The 16,858-nt window shown below is 35.0% G+C and overlaps 1 protein-coding gene and 1 long non-coding RNA gene across 2 annotated transcripts; both read left to right on the top strand.

Moving 5' to 3' along the window:
- Window positions 1-1,992: 1,992 nt before the first annotated feature.
- Window positions 1,993-8,968, top strand: LOC147475180 (uncharacterized). Its single transcript, XM_086585302.1, has 6 exons — window positions 1,993-2,472; window positions 2,602-2,694; window positions 2,782-3,801; window positions 4,387-4,468; window positions 8,507-8,613; window positions 8,663-8,968. The coding sequence occupies exons 1-6, from the start codon at window positions 1,993-1,995 to the stop codon at window positions 8,966-8,968; spliced, it is 2,088 nt and encodes a 695-aa protein (XP_086441428.1).
- Window positions 8,969-10,815: 1,847 nt separating this feature from the next.
- On the top strand, window positions 10,816-12,163 carry LOC147475179 (uncharacterized). The gene is made up of 3 exons (XR_015209538.1): window positions 10,816-11,608; window positions 11,703-11,806; window positions 11,914-12,163. It is a non-coding gene; the product is annotated as an uncharacterized LOC147475179 (long non-coding RNA).
- The last annotated feature ends 4,695 nt before the right edge of the window (window positions 12,164-16,858 follow it).

The following is a 16,858-nucleotide window of genomic DNA, read 5'->3' as shown; positions in this document are numbered from 1 at the left end:
ACCCCCTATGGTAGCGTCTACTGATTTGATTAATTTATATGCATGTCAATCAACAATTGGTGTTGAATTTAGGAAAAACATACGTGCGAACAACCATGTTTTTTCCTTCACTTCTATAGGGGTGGACATTGATGATGCTCTCGCTGATGGTAGGAAAGGAATTTACACATATAAAGCTCGGGGTGCTATTTATCATCATATTGGTGGCCTACTACCAAGTCCAAGACACAGGCCCAGATTTCTACAAATGTATATATATGACACAGATCATGAACTTGAATATTGGATGGCTGAAAATGGAGTACTAGACCGACGGGTATTGGCTATCATCCATAATGTTTTAAAGGAGAATCCATACGTCCAAATTTTTAGACAAGTGTCGCAACGATTAACATCACCAAATGTTCGGCTGGTTATTAAAGATAACCCAACAGGAAGTCATCAATATAGCATTCCTACGTCTTCTCAAGTAGCTGCGATTTTATTTGGTAGTGAAGATCTAAGTAACCTTAATGAACGCGACATCATAGCCCAAAGGATTTCTGGCGAATTTGAAAATGTTCGAGACACTACAGGCTATTATGATCCACTTCAGTACCCTCTTCTACTCTCACATGGTAGTCCAAGATGGAATTTATATATGTTTCGTTCCAATAGGGCATGACTTACATATCAACAATTTTATTGTTACTTGCTACAAGTAAGCTTCTGACTAACATTTTATAATATTTTGTTATATATACATATTTTTTAATCCAATTGAAAACCACTAATATCTAATTCCCTTATTAGATTTGCCCAGATGATCCATCCCTTTTGCTCCGTAGTGGTCGTCTTTTACAACAATACATAGTTGACAACTATGTTAAAATATCAACTTTAAGATTGAGGTGGATACATGATCACCAACAAGAAATAAGGGCTGAACTTTATCAAGGATTGCAAGACTCTTTAAGTTCGGGGGAAGTTCATTCAGGTAAGCATTGAGTTTAAAAACTTATTAAAATTTAGTCAAATGGAAAACCTTACATTCAATTTTTATTTTAAATTGAAGGCAATGTGAGACACAAAACAATTTTACCTGCAACTTTTGTGGGCTTTCCCCGTGACATGCATCGTCGATATCATAATGCTATGGCGTTGGTTCAAAAGTATGGGAGACCAGATTTGTTTATCACAATGACGTGCAATCCATCGTGGTAAGAGATCGAAGATGAGTTGTTAGAAGGCCAGGTTCCAAATGATCGACCCGATTTGATAGTCAGGATTTTCCGTGCCAAGCTCGAAGAGTTGAAAAATGATATATTCGATAAAGGAATCCTTAGAAAAGTGGCTGCACATGTTCATGTAGTCGAATTCCAAAAAAGAGGGTTGCCTCATGTACACATCTTTCTAATCCTTGATAAGGCCAACAAGTTAACAACTGCAGATGCTTACAACAAGATTGTTAGAGCATAAATTTTAGATCTGACCATTGAGCCAGAACTATATGAGATTGTAGTTAAACACATGATTCATGGTCTGTGCGGTAATGTTAATCCTAATTGTGTCTGCATGCGAGATCAAAAGTGTACAAAAAATTTCCCAAAACAATTCATTCCAGCAACTAATCAAGGAAGCGATTCTTACACTACATATATGAGGCGGGACAACAACGCTTTTGCTACTGTTAAGAATCATGGTCGACATTATCATGTTGATAATCGTTGGGTTGTTCCTTATAATCTATGGTTATTGAAAAAGTACAACTGCCATATCAATGTTGAAATATGCTCGAGTATTAAAAGTGTCAAGTATTTGTACAAGTACATTTACAAGGTCAGACCGAGTAGCGATGGAAGTAACGTCGACAAATAAAGATGAACAAGATGAAATAAAGCAGTATGTATCAGCCGTTGGATTTGCCCGCAAGAAGCCCTTTGGAGAATCTTCGAATTTCCACTAAGTCAAATATACTTGTCAGTTTATTCTTTGCAAGTCCACATGAAAAATATGCATGAAATAGCCTATCAAGGTAACCAACTGCTTGAGGATGTTTTGGCTGATGATAGGAACTCTCGCATGATGTTAACAGAATTTTTCCATCTTAATAGCGTTGACGTTGCTGCTAGACAGTATCTTTATCATGAAATTCCTGAGCATTATGTGTGGGATAAGTCGACTAAGCATTGGCAACCAAGAAATGGACAAAATCGGGTCATTGGAAGACTATTTGCAGTTTCCCCTATGGAAGGTGAGAGATTTTACTTGAGGCTGCTGCTGAACCATGTTAAAGGCCCAATATCATATGAACATATGCGAACTATTGGATCTAATATATACCCTACATTCAAAGAAGCTGCTGAGAAGTTGGGGTTGCTCGAAAGAGACATTGATGTTCGCCCATGTTTGCTTGAAGCATCAAGAATGCAGATGCCATGTTCTCTACGGAAATTATTTGTTACAATTCTGGTTTATTGTAATCCTATCAGAGTAAGTGATTTGTGGAATGAAATTAATAGTTGTATGGCCGAAGATTACGCCTTAGGGAGTTTTAACACAACCTATGTGACAAATCATTTACTAAGCGAACTTAATTTGTTGTTGGAACAATATGGACAGACAATTTTAGATTATGATTTGCCTCAGATGAGTGTTGACCAAGTTGACCAAGATGATATATCAAGTTTGGTCACAGAGGAACTTTCTATTCCCGTTACTTCAGAAGATCTTTCTTCTATCAGTCAGCTTAACCATGAATAGAAGATTGCTTTTAACCAGATTCTTAGTTCTGTTCAACAGAGGAATGGTGGTGTATACTTCGTTGATGGGCCTCGCGGGACAAGTAAAACATACTTATATAAGTCCATTTTAGCAGAACTCCGTAGCAACGGCCAGATTGCTATTGCAACAACTACATCGGGAATCGCTGCTATCATGATGCCTGGAGGTCGTACAGCCCACTCTAGATTCAAGATTCCAATTCTAATTACATCCACTTCCACTTGCAAAATAAGCAAAGTTGGCAGTTTAGGCAGTTTGTTACGGCAGGCGAGCATACTGATATGGGATGAGGCTACAATGACACATCGTTATGCGTTTGAAGCATTGGAGAAAACTTTAAGAGACATTACAAATAGTGATTTACCATTTGGAGGGAAAGTTTTTGTAATGGGTGGAGATTTTTGTCAGGTGTTGCCAGTTGTTCCTCGTGGTACAAGGGAGCAAACTATTGATGCATGCATAACAAGTTCTCCACTTTGGGAGAAAGTTCATGTGTTACGTCTACAGGAAAATATACGAGCTAAAAATGACCGCACCTTTGTAGAGTTACTCATGGCCATCGGCGATGGGATTCAGCCAATTATTTGTGAGGATGACATCATTGAACTGCCCAAAGATATTGTCATTTCGTGGGAGAATGAGCATTCACGTCTTAAGCTTATAAATGAAATCTTTCTAGGATTAGATAGAAATGTTGGTAACAAAGGCTACATGATCAGTAGGGCGATAATAACTCCTAAGAATGATATTGTACAACTGTTGAATGATGAAATAATTCCCCGATTTCCCGGTGAAGAAGTCACATATTACTCTTTTGATTCAGTTCAAAATGACTCTCGTGGTCTATACCAGCAAGAATACTTGAATTCAATCTGTCCCAGTGGTATACCTCCTCACAAATTGAAGCTAAAGTTGGGGGCTCCCATTATACTAACGAGAAATTTGAATCCTAAAAATGGCCTATGTAATGGAACAAGACTAATATGTAGAGGATTTGACATGCATGTAATTGATGCAGAAATTGTGACTGGAAATTCCGTAAGTGATCGAGTTTTCCTGCCACGCATTCCACTATGCCCCTCTCAGGAAACAATTTCCTATCAATTTAAGTTTTGCTTTTACAATAAACAAATCATAGGGTTAAACCATTCCACATGTTGGGGTCTATTTGTCCGATCATGTTTTTTCGCATAGCCAACTCTATGTTGCTTTATCAAGAGGAGTATCACAGACGACAACGAAAGTTTAAGTGAAAAAAGGAACAATCAAGGGTTTTCCTGGAACTTAGACTAGAAATGTCGTCTACAGCGACATTCTAGCTTCTTGCAGTGTTTAGTGGTGGGTTTTACTATTGTTCACTTAAATATTAATTTTAATACATATATATTATTTTGTGTGTAATGCTTCATTTATATGACGACCAAGTCTCATTATTATACAATAAACCCAAAATCCATTTCCAAACATCCCTTCAATTTTTCATGTGTACGTTGAGCAGTCTTTAACCCAACAAACAAGGTTAACGATGTGTACTCATTGTTGTGTACAATTTAAACATATTTTTTTCTGGTCTTCATATGATTTAAATTGTTTTTATTTAACTCAATGCTTTTATCCTTGCAGTTTATTATGAAAGTGATTCAAAAAAAGCTAAGAGACTTTTCAGCACTTTTCAGCAATTGGAAATGGCCTAGAAGGATACTTTGTATAATACATATGATGTGCTTGATGTCTGAACAGCTTAGCGTAATTAACCAGCTACAATCTAAAAGAACATTGTAAAAACTTTATCTCCTAAGGTATGTAGCTATTTTTTAACTTTCACAATTTTTAAAATTTCAAGTTTAGCTATCGGAGACCCATCATTCATAAACAGCACAAGCCTTAATCAATTAAATTAAGTTGATTGAGGGATGAGACTGTTAAAATGATTACCCATACTTGATGAGTAGACTCGCTTATACTTAAAATAAAGTTATAAAATAATATACATTGGCAATGCGTTTAATTTTTTTTAAAAAAAATATTTGTCTTATTCAATATAATTTACAAGCATACTAGAGCATGTAAATATCGGCAAGTAGATGTATTTAACTTAACTAAAGCCTATGTGGGCAAGTAAATGTCAGCATGTAAAATGTCAATTATTGTGACATACGATCATCTTAGCCCAAACCTACTCCACACTTCTATTATGCCACACAGTAATTGTGGGATGGTTATTTTTTTTTAAATATAAAATCGGTTGGTCACGTAGTGGCTGTTGAATTATAATTCTTAAGCGTACCTTATTATTGCTAACGGGACGCAAATCTGGGTTTCTTTCGTACATATTCAAATTTTGTTATCACCAAATGAGCATTGAGTAATAGTTAAAACGAGGTACAGAAATACAGAGATCCGTTATACATTTAAATGTCTTTTTTGTGTAAGGTTAAATTTTTAATGAGGTATTTCATCTACGCTTGAGAGGTATACTAGATTAGACTTAAATTAAAAAAAAATCAATAATGTATATTGACCATATATTTATTTTAAAAATATTATGGGCTTTGTCTTATTTAAAATACCAGTTGAGTATATTATATCTCTTAGGTGGATCTTATTATTGTGAACGTGATTCAAATGTAGGTTTCTTTCGTACTTGTGCACATCTTATCATCACCAAATTCGAATTTACTAATAGTGAAAACGCCATGAAGAGCTACGAAGCTCCGTTAGTTATTAATATGTTTTTTGTGTCGGTTAAAATTATTAGTTAGACAATCAGACTTAAATTAGACTTAAATTTGTGTTTGTGCTTTATTGGTTGACTAAATTAGACTTAAATTAAATAAATACAATAATGTATATTACGTACATATTTATGCAAAAAAATAGTATGGGCTTTGTCTTATTTAAGATAATAATTGACTAGGTCGTCAATTGACGTATGTATTAGTATGGTAACTTTAAAATAGTATATATGGTCTGTTTTAATTCAAGTTAATAGTTTACTATTAGTAAGATAATTCGTCTACGCTTCATAGGTAGACTAGATTAGACTTAAATTACAGAGATACAATCATGCATATTGTCTACATATTTATTCAAAAAATAGTATGGACTTTGTCTTATTTAAGATAATAGTTGACTAGGTTGTCTATTAACGTATGTATTAGTTTACGTAACTTTAAAATAGTATATATGATCTATTTTATCCAAGTTAATAATTTACTAGGTTGTATAGCATAGACATATGGACTAAGTTATATTATCTCAAAATATATGGTATGTACTTTGTCTTATTAAAGGTAATAAGTAGTTAGATTTTCCAAACTAGATACAAAGACTACATAGACTAATCTAAAAAAAATATGTTTTCTCTCTTTCTTAAGGTTATAATTAACTAGGTGCTCTAAAATAGACATAAAGACTAGCTGACCTAATGTTGTTAATTCACAACTTTATATAATATTTTCGTTCTTTCTTAAGAAATATTTACCTATTCAAAAAATTTATTAGCGTAAACAAAACATGTTCAATTAACTTAACAACGCTTATTCCTCAAAGTACCATTGATATTTAAAACATTCGTTTTACCTTCTACCTCACATTTAAAACTCATTACGGGGGAATTTTACTCAACTATTCTAAAAGGCATTAAGTATCGTAGATAAATTATTTTAGTATGGAAAAAAAAAAAAAAACAATAGGTTGCATAGTGATGTTCGGCTCGGCTAATGCGGAAACGAACATAATTACTACCTAAATAGTAAGAATTTTGTCATAGTCAATATAATAATTACCAACATTTTCTAAAATAGACATATAGACTAGATAACCTAATCTCAAGATAGTATCGACTATGTCTTTTTTAAGGGTATAATTAACGAGGTAATCCATAATAGATATATAGAGTAGCTTACCTACCACTGGTAATGCACAAACTTATATAACCTGTTTACTCATTCTTTTAAATTCTTCATAAAATTTAAAAATTAATAAGCTAAAAAAAGAACATGTTCAATTGATAACCCAAAATCTTATTCCTGAAACAACCTTTTATATTAAAAATATTCATTTTACCTTCTTTTTCACAATGAAATATCATTTTCGTCACTAACCCACTCAATCATGCTACGCGGCAGTAAAAACATTGTAGGGGAGCGAAGAAAAGTTTAAAATATTAAATTAATAAGTTGCATAGTTAGGTTGAGATTGAACAACTCTGACCCGCCCATTGTTATCACAGGCGGGACTTAAGTTTACATATATGCAATATATATCTAAACCTTGACGCTGACAAAAAAACGTTGTTAAAAAGTTAACATATCGTAAAGACACATCAGTGTCCGTGTCACATGAAACTATTGTTCTCTTTGTCAAACGAATTTATCGTCATCCATATTTATTATAAAAACTTGATAGATCAACCCCGCCTCAATTATGGTTATAGGCAATGATAAGGGGCACAAAACAAAGTTAAAAATATAAAATTAGTCAGTTACATAGTAAGGGCAGGGTCGTACAGCTCTGACCTACACATTGTTATCACGGGGGGGACTTAAATCTACATATCTACAATACATATTTGTATTTTTGGGGTCGACCACAAAAAAAATTTTAAAAAAAAGTGGCCACAACATCAACAAACACCAGTTTTCGTGACACATTAAATAATGTTCTTCAATATCAAACGAAATTATTGTTGACCAAATATACCATCCACAATTGATACAACCCAACCCCACTAAATCATGCCAAAAGACAATGATAAGATGGTATGGGAGGGGAAAAAAGTTGAATAAACCAAATTGGGCGGTCGCATCGTGATGGTAGGGTCGAATAACTCTAAGCCACACATTGTTATCACGGGCAAGACCTAAATTTACATATCTACAACACATATCTAGATGTTGATGTAACTTGAGAATAAATTTATTATAAAAAAAATATCAACACTTAGTAGCTCACAACCCCACTCAACCATGATTAGAGTCAATAATTAGGGAAACAAAAAAAAGTTAAAAAATATAAAATTAGTTGATTACATCGTAAGGACAGGACCGAGCAGGTATGAGCCACACATTCTTAGCACGGGCAGGACTCAACTTTACATATCTGCAGTACGTGTCTATATTTTGCGGTCGGTAACAAAAAGGGTGTTGAAAAGTTGCCACCATGTAAAGAGCCATCAGTGTCCATCCCACATTAAATAATGTTTCCATGTACCACACAAAATTATTATTTATCAAATATACGATGTACAATTGACACAACAGAACCCCACTCATTCAAGGTAAGAGCCAATAATAATACTGTAGAGGAACAAAACAAAAGCTGAAAAAAAACAAATTGGTTGGTTGCATATTAAGGTTGGTATCGATCAGCTCTGGACCACACATTATTATCACGGGCGGGACTTAAATTTACATATCTGCAACACATATTTAAATCTTAACGTAACTAACCAACAAATTCATTAAAAAAAAAAAAAAAACATCTACTTTGTCTTTTTAGAATTAATAATCAGCTAAGTTGTATTACGTTGACATCCAGACTATATTACCTTACTTTGTTGTGGCAGAAAACTTAAATAATCTCTCAACTTTCTCTTTAAAGTTCTTATGAGTTCATTAAAGTAATACCTTCTCTTAGAGGGAAAAAAAAAATTCCATTCCACTTCAGAAAACTTATTCAACAACCTACCATTATCAAATGGCATCACAAACATGTCAATTCCTTTCTAATCTTCGTACAGGTATATACAAGTGGAAAGTTAAAGTTCATGTAACAAGAATGTGGGAGTCACGTCATTGGAATAACAACGATGTTATAAGCCGAGACTTTTTACTATTAGATTCCCAGGTAATCAGTCACGTTAGTTTTTAGATAATTTTTTTTTCTTTATACACAGGGAACTCACGTACATGCAAAATTGGCATCGGAAAACTTTAGAGAATTTGATAAATTTGCAAAAGGAAATGTGATAAAAGAATGCAAAATCTACCTCATTGAAAGATTTGATGTGATGTTAGCAACAACCTATCGTCCGGTAGTTCATCCATTTGTGATTCATTTGAAGCCAGAAACATTAATAGAATCAGTGGATGAAGACGAGACTAAAATAGCAAGGCACAAGTTCAATTTCACTGACTTCAAAAACCTTCAAGAAAGGTCTAAACGGAAAGCTCTTTTATCAGGTTATATATTACAACTTTAAACTTAAATATTTCTTCTAATTTATAATTTCACATTAGATTAATCATTTTTTTCACTTGAAAAGCTAAATGATAGAAGTTCTAATGTTTCGTTTACGTCAACACGTAGATGTTATTGGTGTCTTGAAAAGAGTTGGCAACCCAAAAGAAAAATCAGGATTAAATGTACAAGAGATCGTAATCATGGATAAGAAGTGAGTTAAACATTGATATCTTTAGTTAACAAATCAAACATATTGTTGTAACTTAATGAAGTGTACCCAACTTTTAGCAGTGCCGAAATAACAATTGCTTTGTGGGGTGATATCGGCAAATCAATTCCAGAAGACATTATGACAAAGCATAATGTGATCATTATAGCCACTTCACTGAATGCAAAAGATTATTAAGGTACATATACATTTATATCGTTAACAATTTATGTTGGTATCAAATATCAATTAATATCAAATTTATATTACACCTGGAATTCCATCCATTAAAAAAGGGTTTTAATACAGTTTTTATTGTAGGCAAAATTACACTTTCATCTCTTAGCGGGACAAAAATCTATATCAACCTAGAAATTGATGTTGTTACTGAATACAAGCACAGGTGAATTATATATATATATAGGGGTGCCAATGGGTACCAGATTACCCGGAACCGAATCGAAACCGAATGTTCCAGTTCTGGGTCTTAAAAAGTTATACCCATTTAAAATGGGTCATTAAAAACCGAACTGATAAAGAATCGAAACCGTTGAACCGAATAGTAAAAAACCCGTGGGTACCCGAATCGAAATCGGAACCGATTATTATGATTTTGATATTTAAAATTTAGTATTATATTACATTTAAGATAATCAAACTTATACATTATAATATAAAATATATTTTTTACGTGTAAAAGTCTATTAAATATATATAGCATAATAGTGAATATGTATTGTTAAATGTATATTTTATAACTATACGTTAAACAAGTGTATCATAGATGTTAATAATAATGTCAACGTGTATATTATGAATTAACTAATATATTTTATATTTATTAACTTATGCACGTGTATATTTAAATAGGATATGCATGCTTGATATATTGTGGTACATGCACTTATTATAAATCAATATATAGTGTTCATGTTAAAAGTTAGTGATGAGATATAATTGTAAGACGCATGTATTCGCATGTTCGATTTAAAATGCGAGTTAATACACGTGTACAAATATATGTGTATGCACGTAAAATATATCAATGTAACAAATATATGTGATTGCATGTGTACACGATCAAGTTAATACAAGAAAACAAATATATGTGTATGCACGTAAAAAAATATCAAAATTATAAGGTTAGATATTTGATTCTTTTAATTTATATATCAAAGGTTTAAACTATCACATGAATTGTAAATGTTTTAACGTATATGATTTATACATATTCATAAATTGATGTAAATATGATTGTTCATACATCACTAGTTATATATAAAATATTATCATGTAGGAAAATAAAAAAATAAAAATAAAAATAAGTTTTAGTGTTTAAATGATTGAAATTGCTTAATAATCATAATTAATAATAAAGACCCGAATTAGAACCGAAACTGATAAAAATCCGTGGGTTTTTATGGTTTTGGGTTGGGTTATATAATTCTCGTACTAAAACCGTTGAGAACCGAAACCGATAAAACCGCAAATAGTAAAACACAAACCGAAACCACTAAGACCTGACCCAAAACCGACCCGTTGGCACCCCTATATATATATATATATATATATATATATACTATATTCATTAGCACTATAAATATATTTGCTACATTGGGGTTCAATTTTCTTTTACTAAATTGTTATGCATATTTATGCAACTACAATTCATTTACATTTTTTCCTATTCCCATTAAGATCCACGTGTTTATTTCTTGGGTACATACTAGCTTCCGAGGTACATACATTTCCGTAGAAGTTGAGGGTCCCCCTAAAAATCTATCTGAAGAAGAACTACTTAGAAATAGAAGAATTACCATAGCTAAATTAAAGGAGCTTGGAAAATTAAGATGAAGCACAAAACAGATCAAGCTATACTTGCTCTGTCATAGTAGACAATGTATGCAGTGTTAATTGGTTTTACAATTGCTGCAGACGTTGTAAGATAACTATCCCACAAATTGACTCTGATAAACCCTGTACCAAGTGTAAGGTGGACACAGAAAAAAGGTTGGTAAAATTAAACTAACGTATTTTACCTGTTTTTTCTTTAAGTATTCAACTACATCCTTTACCACATTCTAATTTCAAAGTAGGTATAAACTTCGAATGTGTGTGAATGATTTCTCCTATATCACCACTTTTGTCGCTTTCAACAAGCATGCCGAAGCATTGCTTATGAGTCGGTCGAAGAGTTGGCCATAATCCAAAAGGCAAGTTAATTCACAATTCATTAATACATATTTTGAATATAAGTTGAAACATTTCTTATACAAAATACAGAAAAATGGTCCGGATGCAGTTTCCAAAGAACTCCAGAAAATTGAAGGAAAATCTTTCATCTTCCAAGTTCAAATCAACGGCTTCAGTGCCAAGGAAACTTTTGAATCATTTACCATCCACAAAGTTTACCCTGAAGAAACTGACTTAGATAGTCAAGTGGTTGATAAGGTGAAGTTATGCTTTTATTTATTTTATTTATTTTTTCCCTTCCAAACAAATTTATGTAAATGCTTTAACAATTATACATTTTTAACTAACATAGGGTAATCACTCGCAACTGGTGAAATGGTTCGAAAGCTTCAGCCAACAAGAACAACACTGAAATACAACCATCCATAAAAAAAAATTAAAAGAACATAATACTAGGTAAATGAACAACACACACATTTGTGTGGCATTATTTAAATATTCATTTCCTTTATTTGCTACCTAGGAAATATAACAATGTTAACTATTTTTCGTCTACAATGTAGGAGACATCCATGTATGAAGAGTTAACTGTGTTACATCTCTATCTTTAATTCCTCAAAAGTCGACTGCAATATGGAGAACGAGATGCTACTACGCCTACCTCCATCCCACGCTAGGTCCATCTAATAAATGCTGCTGATTTGACTTTGGTCAAATCATGTGGCTCGGAGTGTTATAATAATATTTATGTACATATGTTTATTTTCAAATAATTTGCTACTGTAAGCAAATCTAGCAACCTTTCTACTTGAGCTTCCTATCAATAAAATATACTTATCTAAATATTATAAAAAATATAGATTATCTATATTATGCCTCCATCTGCTCCTTTTTTTGTTCCAATTCAAATTCTTACTTACAACCATATTCCAATATTTCAAAATCTTCATGATTCTACGAATTTCAAAAAACAGAATTACGAAACTTATTCCATTATATTACAAGAACATTCTGAAATTTAGATTTATTCGACACACCATCTGTAATTAAGAATTTCGCAAAGCTAGAAATATTAGGTGGCATTTCAAATAGTTTCTCAAAATAACCAACTACGCTTACGCCTACCAAAATGCATAGTAACTATCCTATAATAGTATTACACTTTGTGGGTGTACATATTATGCGATATCATCTTCATGTCTGCTTGCTTCTCCTGATTATAACACTATACACTATTTTATTTTCTCAACATAAACATATATATAGTTATACTATACTGATAAACCTGTTTAAAAGCTGGATTATGACAAATCATGTTTTGAGAATGCACAAGTATTTTTTTTGTTTTTCAATATTTTTTAATAGAGACGTTTATAAATTCCTCGCAAGCATCCCTTCAACTTCCTAACAATCATCCCTTCGACTTTAAAAGTTGACTTTCCCGCTTGATTAAGTTAAAGAAAACTACTTGGATGGTAATTCCTATCTTATTATTGCAAACTTTAATTTTTTTTAATTTAAAAGGATGCAAAATTTTAACCAATAAAAATAAATAAATAAATAAATTATAGTTTAGGATCGATGAGGTCCATTTGGTGGTGAGAAAAAATCATGCATTAAAAATATTAATTTTGCTTATTTAACAAGTGGAATTCATAATATAGAAAATATCAATTGAAAAAAAAATGTCCATTTATCAACAACTTGAAAAAAACAGAATTGGTAACTTATCGATTAAGGCATATAAAAAAAAAAGTCAGAAACAACTGACATTATGTCTACCATACTTCAATATTATAAAATATATCAATATATGTATACCAACTATGAACATAATTTTAAACAATATTTTCCATCTGCGATTAGTGGGGCAAAGCCTTAAGGAGCCTTCGCTATATCCTTCCTATTCAACTGTAGCCGTACTATTTTTTCTTCTAAACTACATATCGTTGTCTCCAACATGTCAATCTATTCTTCACTTTGCTGGCGATTTCCATCGGACCATCGGAGATCAAACTCTTGGACCTCTATCTGATCTTTCAGAGTCATCTGATCTTCCTCTAGCTCCTCAACACGCAAATGATACTGAGTTAGAGCTCTCTCTATCTGAACTATATGACGCTTTGTCTCTTCCAAACCAGTGACTGCACCCTTCTGTGTTGCTGCTCCCTCAGTTTCTTTCTTAACACTGCTGACAACATGGGTCCCAATATCCAGCCTTTCATCGTCAGCTACTAAACTAACAATCCGACCACTTTGTACGTCTAAATATTCTTGATACTGACGTGCCACATTATCAAGAAGCAATTGAACCTATACAAAACATTTGACTTTATAAATGTAACAAAAACATAACTAAATAAAAAAGCAAAGAAAACCTTATAGAAGTTAATCCATTTTGAACATTTGTAATTCGCAAAATGACATCATCATTGTTCCCTTCCTGAACAGCCCCATCTCAAGAACTAAGTGACGCCCGTTCATGACTTCTGTTTGGTTCCGAGACACTTGTACTTCTTAGACAATCCCGGTCGGTAGCATGGACATGTTTAACGCGTGTTAAAGACTCTTCCATAGCCTTGCGCTTCATATGCTCCTCGGCAGCTTCACCCTTGCCTTTTCCCATAACAAAAAGCAAAGGCATCAAACAATTATATAGCAGTTTTACATCTCTTTCTCCCTTTGTCTCTTCCGACTTTTTTTTAAACGTTTTTTCCTACTGAGGGTTATTTTAAACATATTTTAAAAATCTTATGTATAAAAGTCCTGGCATAACTCTTAAACTTGACAATTAACATGCCTAACATAAAATAGCCCAACATAGCCTATTTAAAGAAGAAGCAATAAAAAAAATATGCTTTGAACTATAGTTTTTCCATATCTCCTGCTCCTAACCTCTTACACATCCTTCAACTCAGGCCCTTTCTCTCTTTCTCATATTATGATCGCTTAAAAAACTCTTTAACAGTTTATTTTTCGTATATACCCTTCCATTTCCTTAACATAACCATCGGGCCCATTATATGTTTTTCTTTTGCCCTTCTTATTTGGCTCCTTCTTAGTAATCATTGCGAAATAGTATTTCATCATATATAGTTATAAGAAATGTTTAAACAAAAAAAATTTATATATATTAGAAAAAAAAATGAAAACAATCACCAGCTGTTAAAGACCAAGAAGATAATATATGTATGTGTTATAACCCTGTTTCTATTACAAACACTATTCACTAGCTCTTAGGCCTATTCTCCCTCTCATCCCTGCTCACTCCCTTTTCTCTCTCTTGGTCGCTCCCCTTTTTTCTTAGGTCTTTCTTTTTGGATTAATGAATCCGCCTCCTCCTCTCTCTCTCTCCCACTCTTTCTCTTTATATCTTTCTCTTCATCCATCATGGCCCTCCATCTGTCCCTCCATCTCGCGGTCTTCTTATCTCCACGTGTAGGGTTTCCGTACTGTGACCATGTGCCTTTGCTCTGATCCTGTACACCACAGCTAAGTTTCCTAAACCGACCAGGGCGCATCCACCCGCTGATGTCCATGGTCCCTAATCCTACCACTACAGATGCCCCCTCTCGAGTCCGCGATCTTCCCGCGATTGGGGGTTCGAGAGTTCAACTCATTCAATCTCTCTGTCGTGACCTTCCACCTCCCTTGCATTGCTGGATTCATGTGCACCCCACGCGTTTACTTCCTGCATCCCTTCGATTTATGTGTCTCCACGCGTCATCCCCTGGCTGGTCCCTTTTGGTGTCTCCTCGATTTCAGTTCCCCTCAAATTATGGTTTTGCCCTTTACTCTTATAAAAGCCCGCTCGATTATTCTTTCTCTCTCATTTTGCCTTCTACTTTCTTCTAGATTTATTTTCTCCACCACTCCCTCATCTTCCCTTTCTTATTACTCTGATCCAGCTTGCGTTCATCACCTGCGTTTTCCTTTCGCTAAAGTTTCTGTAACCGCCACTCTCTCCTTTCCATAGGTTGGTCTTCTTCCCTCTCTACTTCCTTTTTCTTTTGTACTGTGCATTACTCTTTTAAAGTACGATTCTCTCTTTCTTCCCACTCTGTTCTGTTGTGCGCGAGCGTCTTCCTCTCTAAAATCTTCCGCAAATGTCGGACTCCAGATCCTGTGCCTCTTCCTCCTCCCCTTCTCGCTGTGCCTCTCCCCCTCCTTTTGATCCCACTGAGGCTCCATCCACTTCCGAGCAACCCTTTGCCCTTTCGCCACCTTCACCACGCAGCTGTAGACCTAATCAAGAGGCGGTCAAGGCTGCCTATAGCATTCCTGTTAACGTCACCCTAGAACATGTGCCTGACCTAACTTACTTTCCCCATTTGGTCCCTTACAAACCGGGGTGTCTTGTGGCCACGGTAGGGCAAATCGTTGTCGGCCTCCGCTTACCCCTCACCCGCCTTGATATCGAGGTATGCAACCATTTTAACATCCCCTTGCCAAGGTATTGGCAACTTTTTGAGGGTCATGTATGTCGCGAACCACTACAATGAGTCTGGAATACCCAAGATAACGGTTCGTGACATGACCGCTCACTTTTACATAAAAAAGAGCACAAAGGATGTCAGTGTGGGATATCATTCCTTTTACATCTTCCCTAGAAAATAACATTTTGTCCTCTGTGTCACCTCTTTTGACAAGATGTGGCACCATTATCCGCTGTATATCTCAGGAAACTTCCTGTCTGCAGATCTTCCTCCTGAACTGAACCTTAATCATGGCTTTCCTTCCCAGTGGTGAGTCCCCTTTTTATTTACCATTCAATGTGTATGTACCTTGGTTCTTCATCTAATCTTGCAACTCTTTTCTATAGGCTGGCGACCAGACTCGAAGTCGCGACCCTACAACCATATCTCCTCCACCATTTTCTAGAAGCTCCGCGACCTTGGGCCCTCTCAATCCGCAGTTCTTGGAATTGATCCCACCACCGCCACTCCGCTACTATCAGACCCCCAACTGAAGGTCATTGGAGGGTATAGTGCCCCCTTTTTCCGCCCCCCTCCACCCAAGGAACAAAAACCTCGGAGCTCAGCGCCTCCTAAGAAAAGACAGCACCCCAAGAAATCCCAGCATCATACAGTAACTACCCGCCAACCCCCACCTCCTTTCTCCAACTGCCCTTCCCAGTCCACAGCTCGTCCCTCTTACCAATCCCTGACCAATTGGGAAGATCAATATCTATCCCCCCATTCTCCATCGGCTACTTCTCCCCATTCTGATATGGGCGCCAACAAGAGGAAGCTATTTGACAGCGATACGGATGAGGATGTCGTTACTGAGGTTGCTCCCGCCACTGTCGCCCGCTCATCTCCTGGACCGGCTTCAAAGCGTCTGCGGCACTCTGCATCTGAAGAGCCCCCCGCCAATCGGCATACTTCAATTTCCACTACCACCATCCGTCCAGACCCGCGGTCTGGTAAGGAGATGGCTTCCCGATCTGGCAAAGGGGTCATTGATCCTGTCCCGGCTTTCTGCCCCACCTTCAAGGTCCGTAATCGC

Source organism: Coptis chinensis, chromosome 9, assembly GCF_015680905.1.
Source record: "Coptis chinensis isolate HL-2020 chromosome 9, ASM1568090v1, whole genome shotgun sequence".
Taxonomy (NCBI): domain Eukaryota; kingdom Viridiplantae; phylum Streptophyta; class Magnoliopsida; order Ranunculales; family Ranunculaceae; genus Coptis; species Coptis chinensis.
Note: the sequence above shows the minus strand (reverse complement) of the source record. Positions and strands in the feature narration are given on the sequence as shown.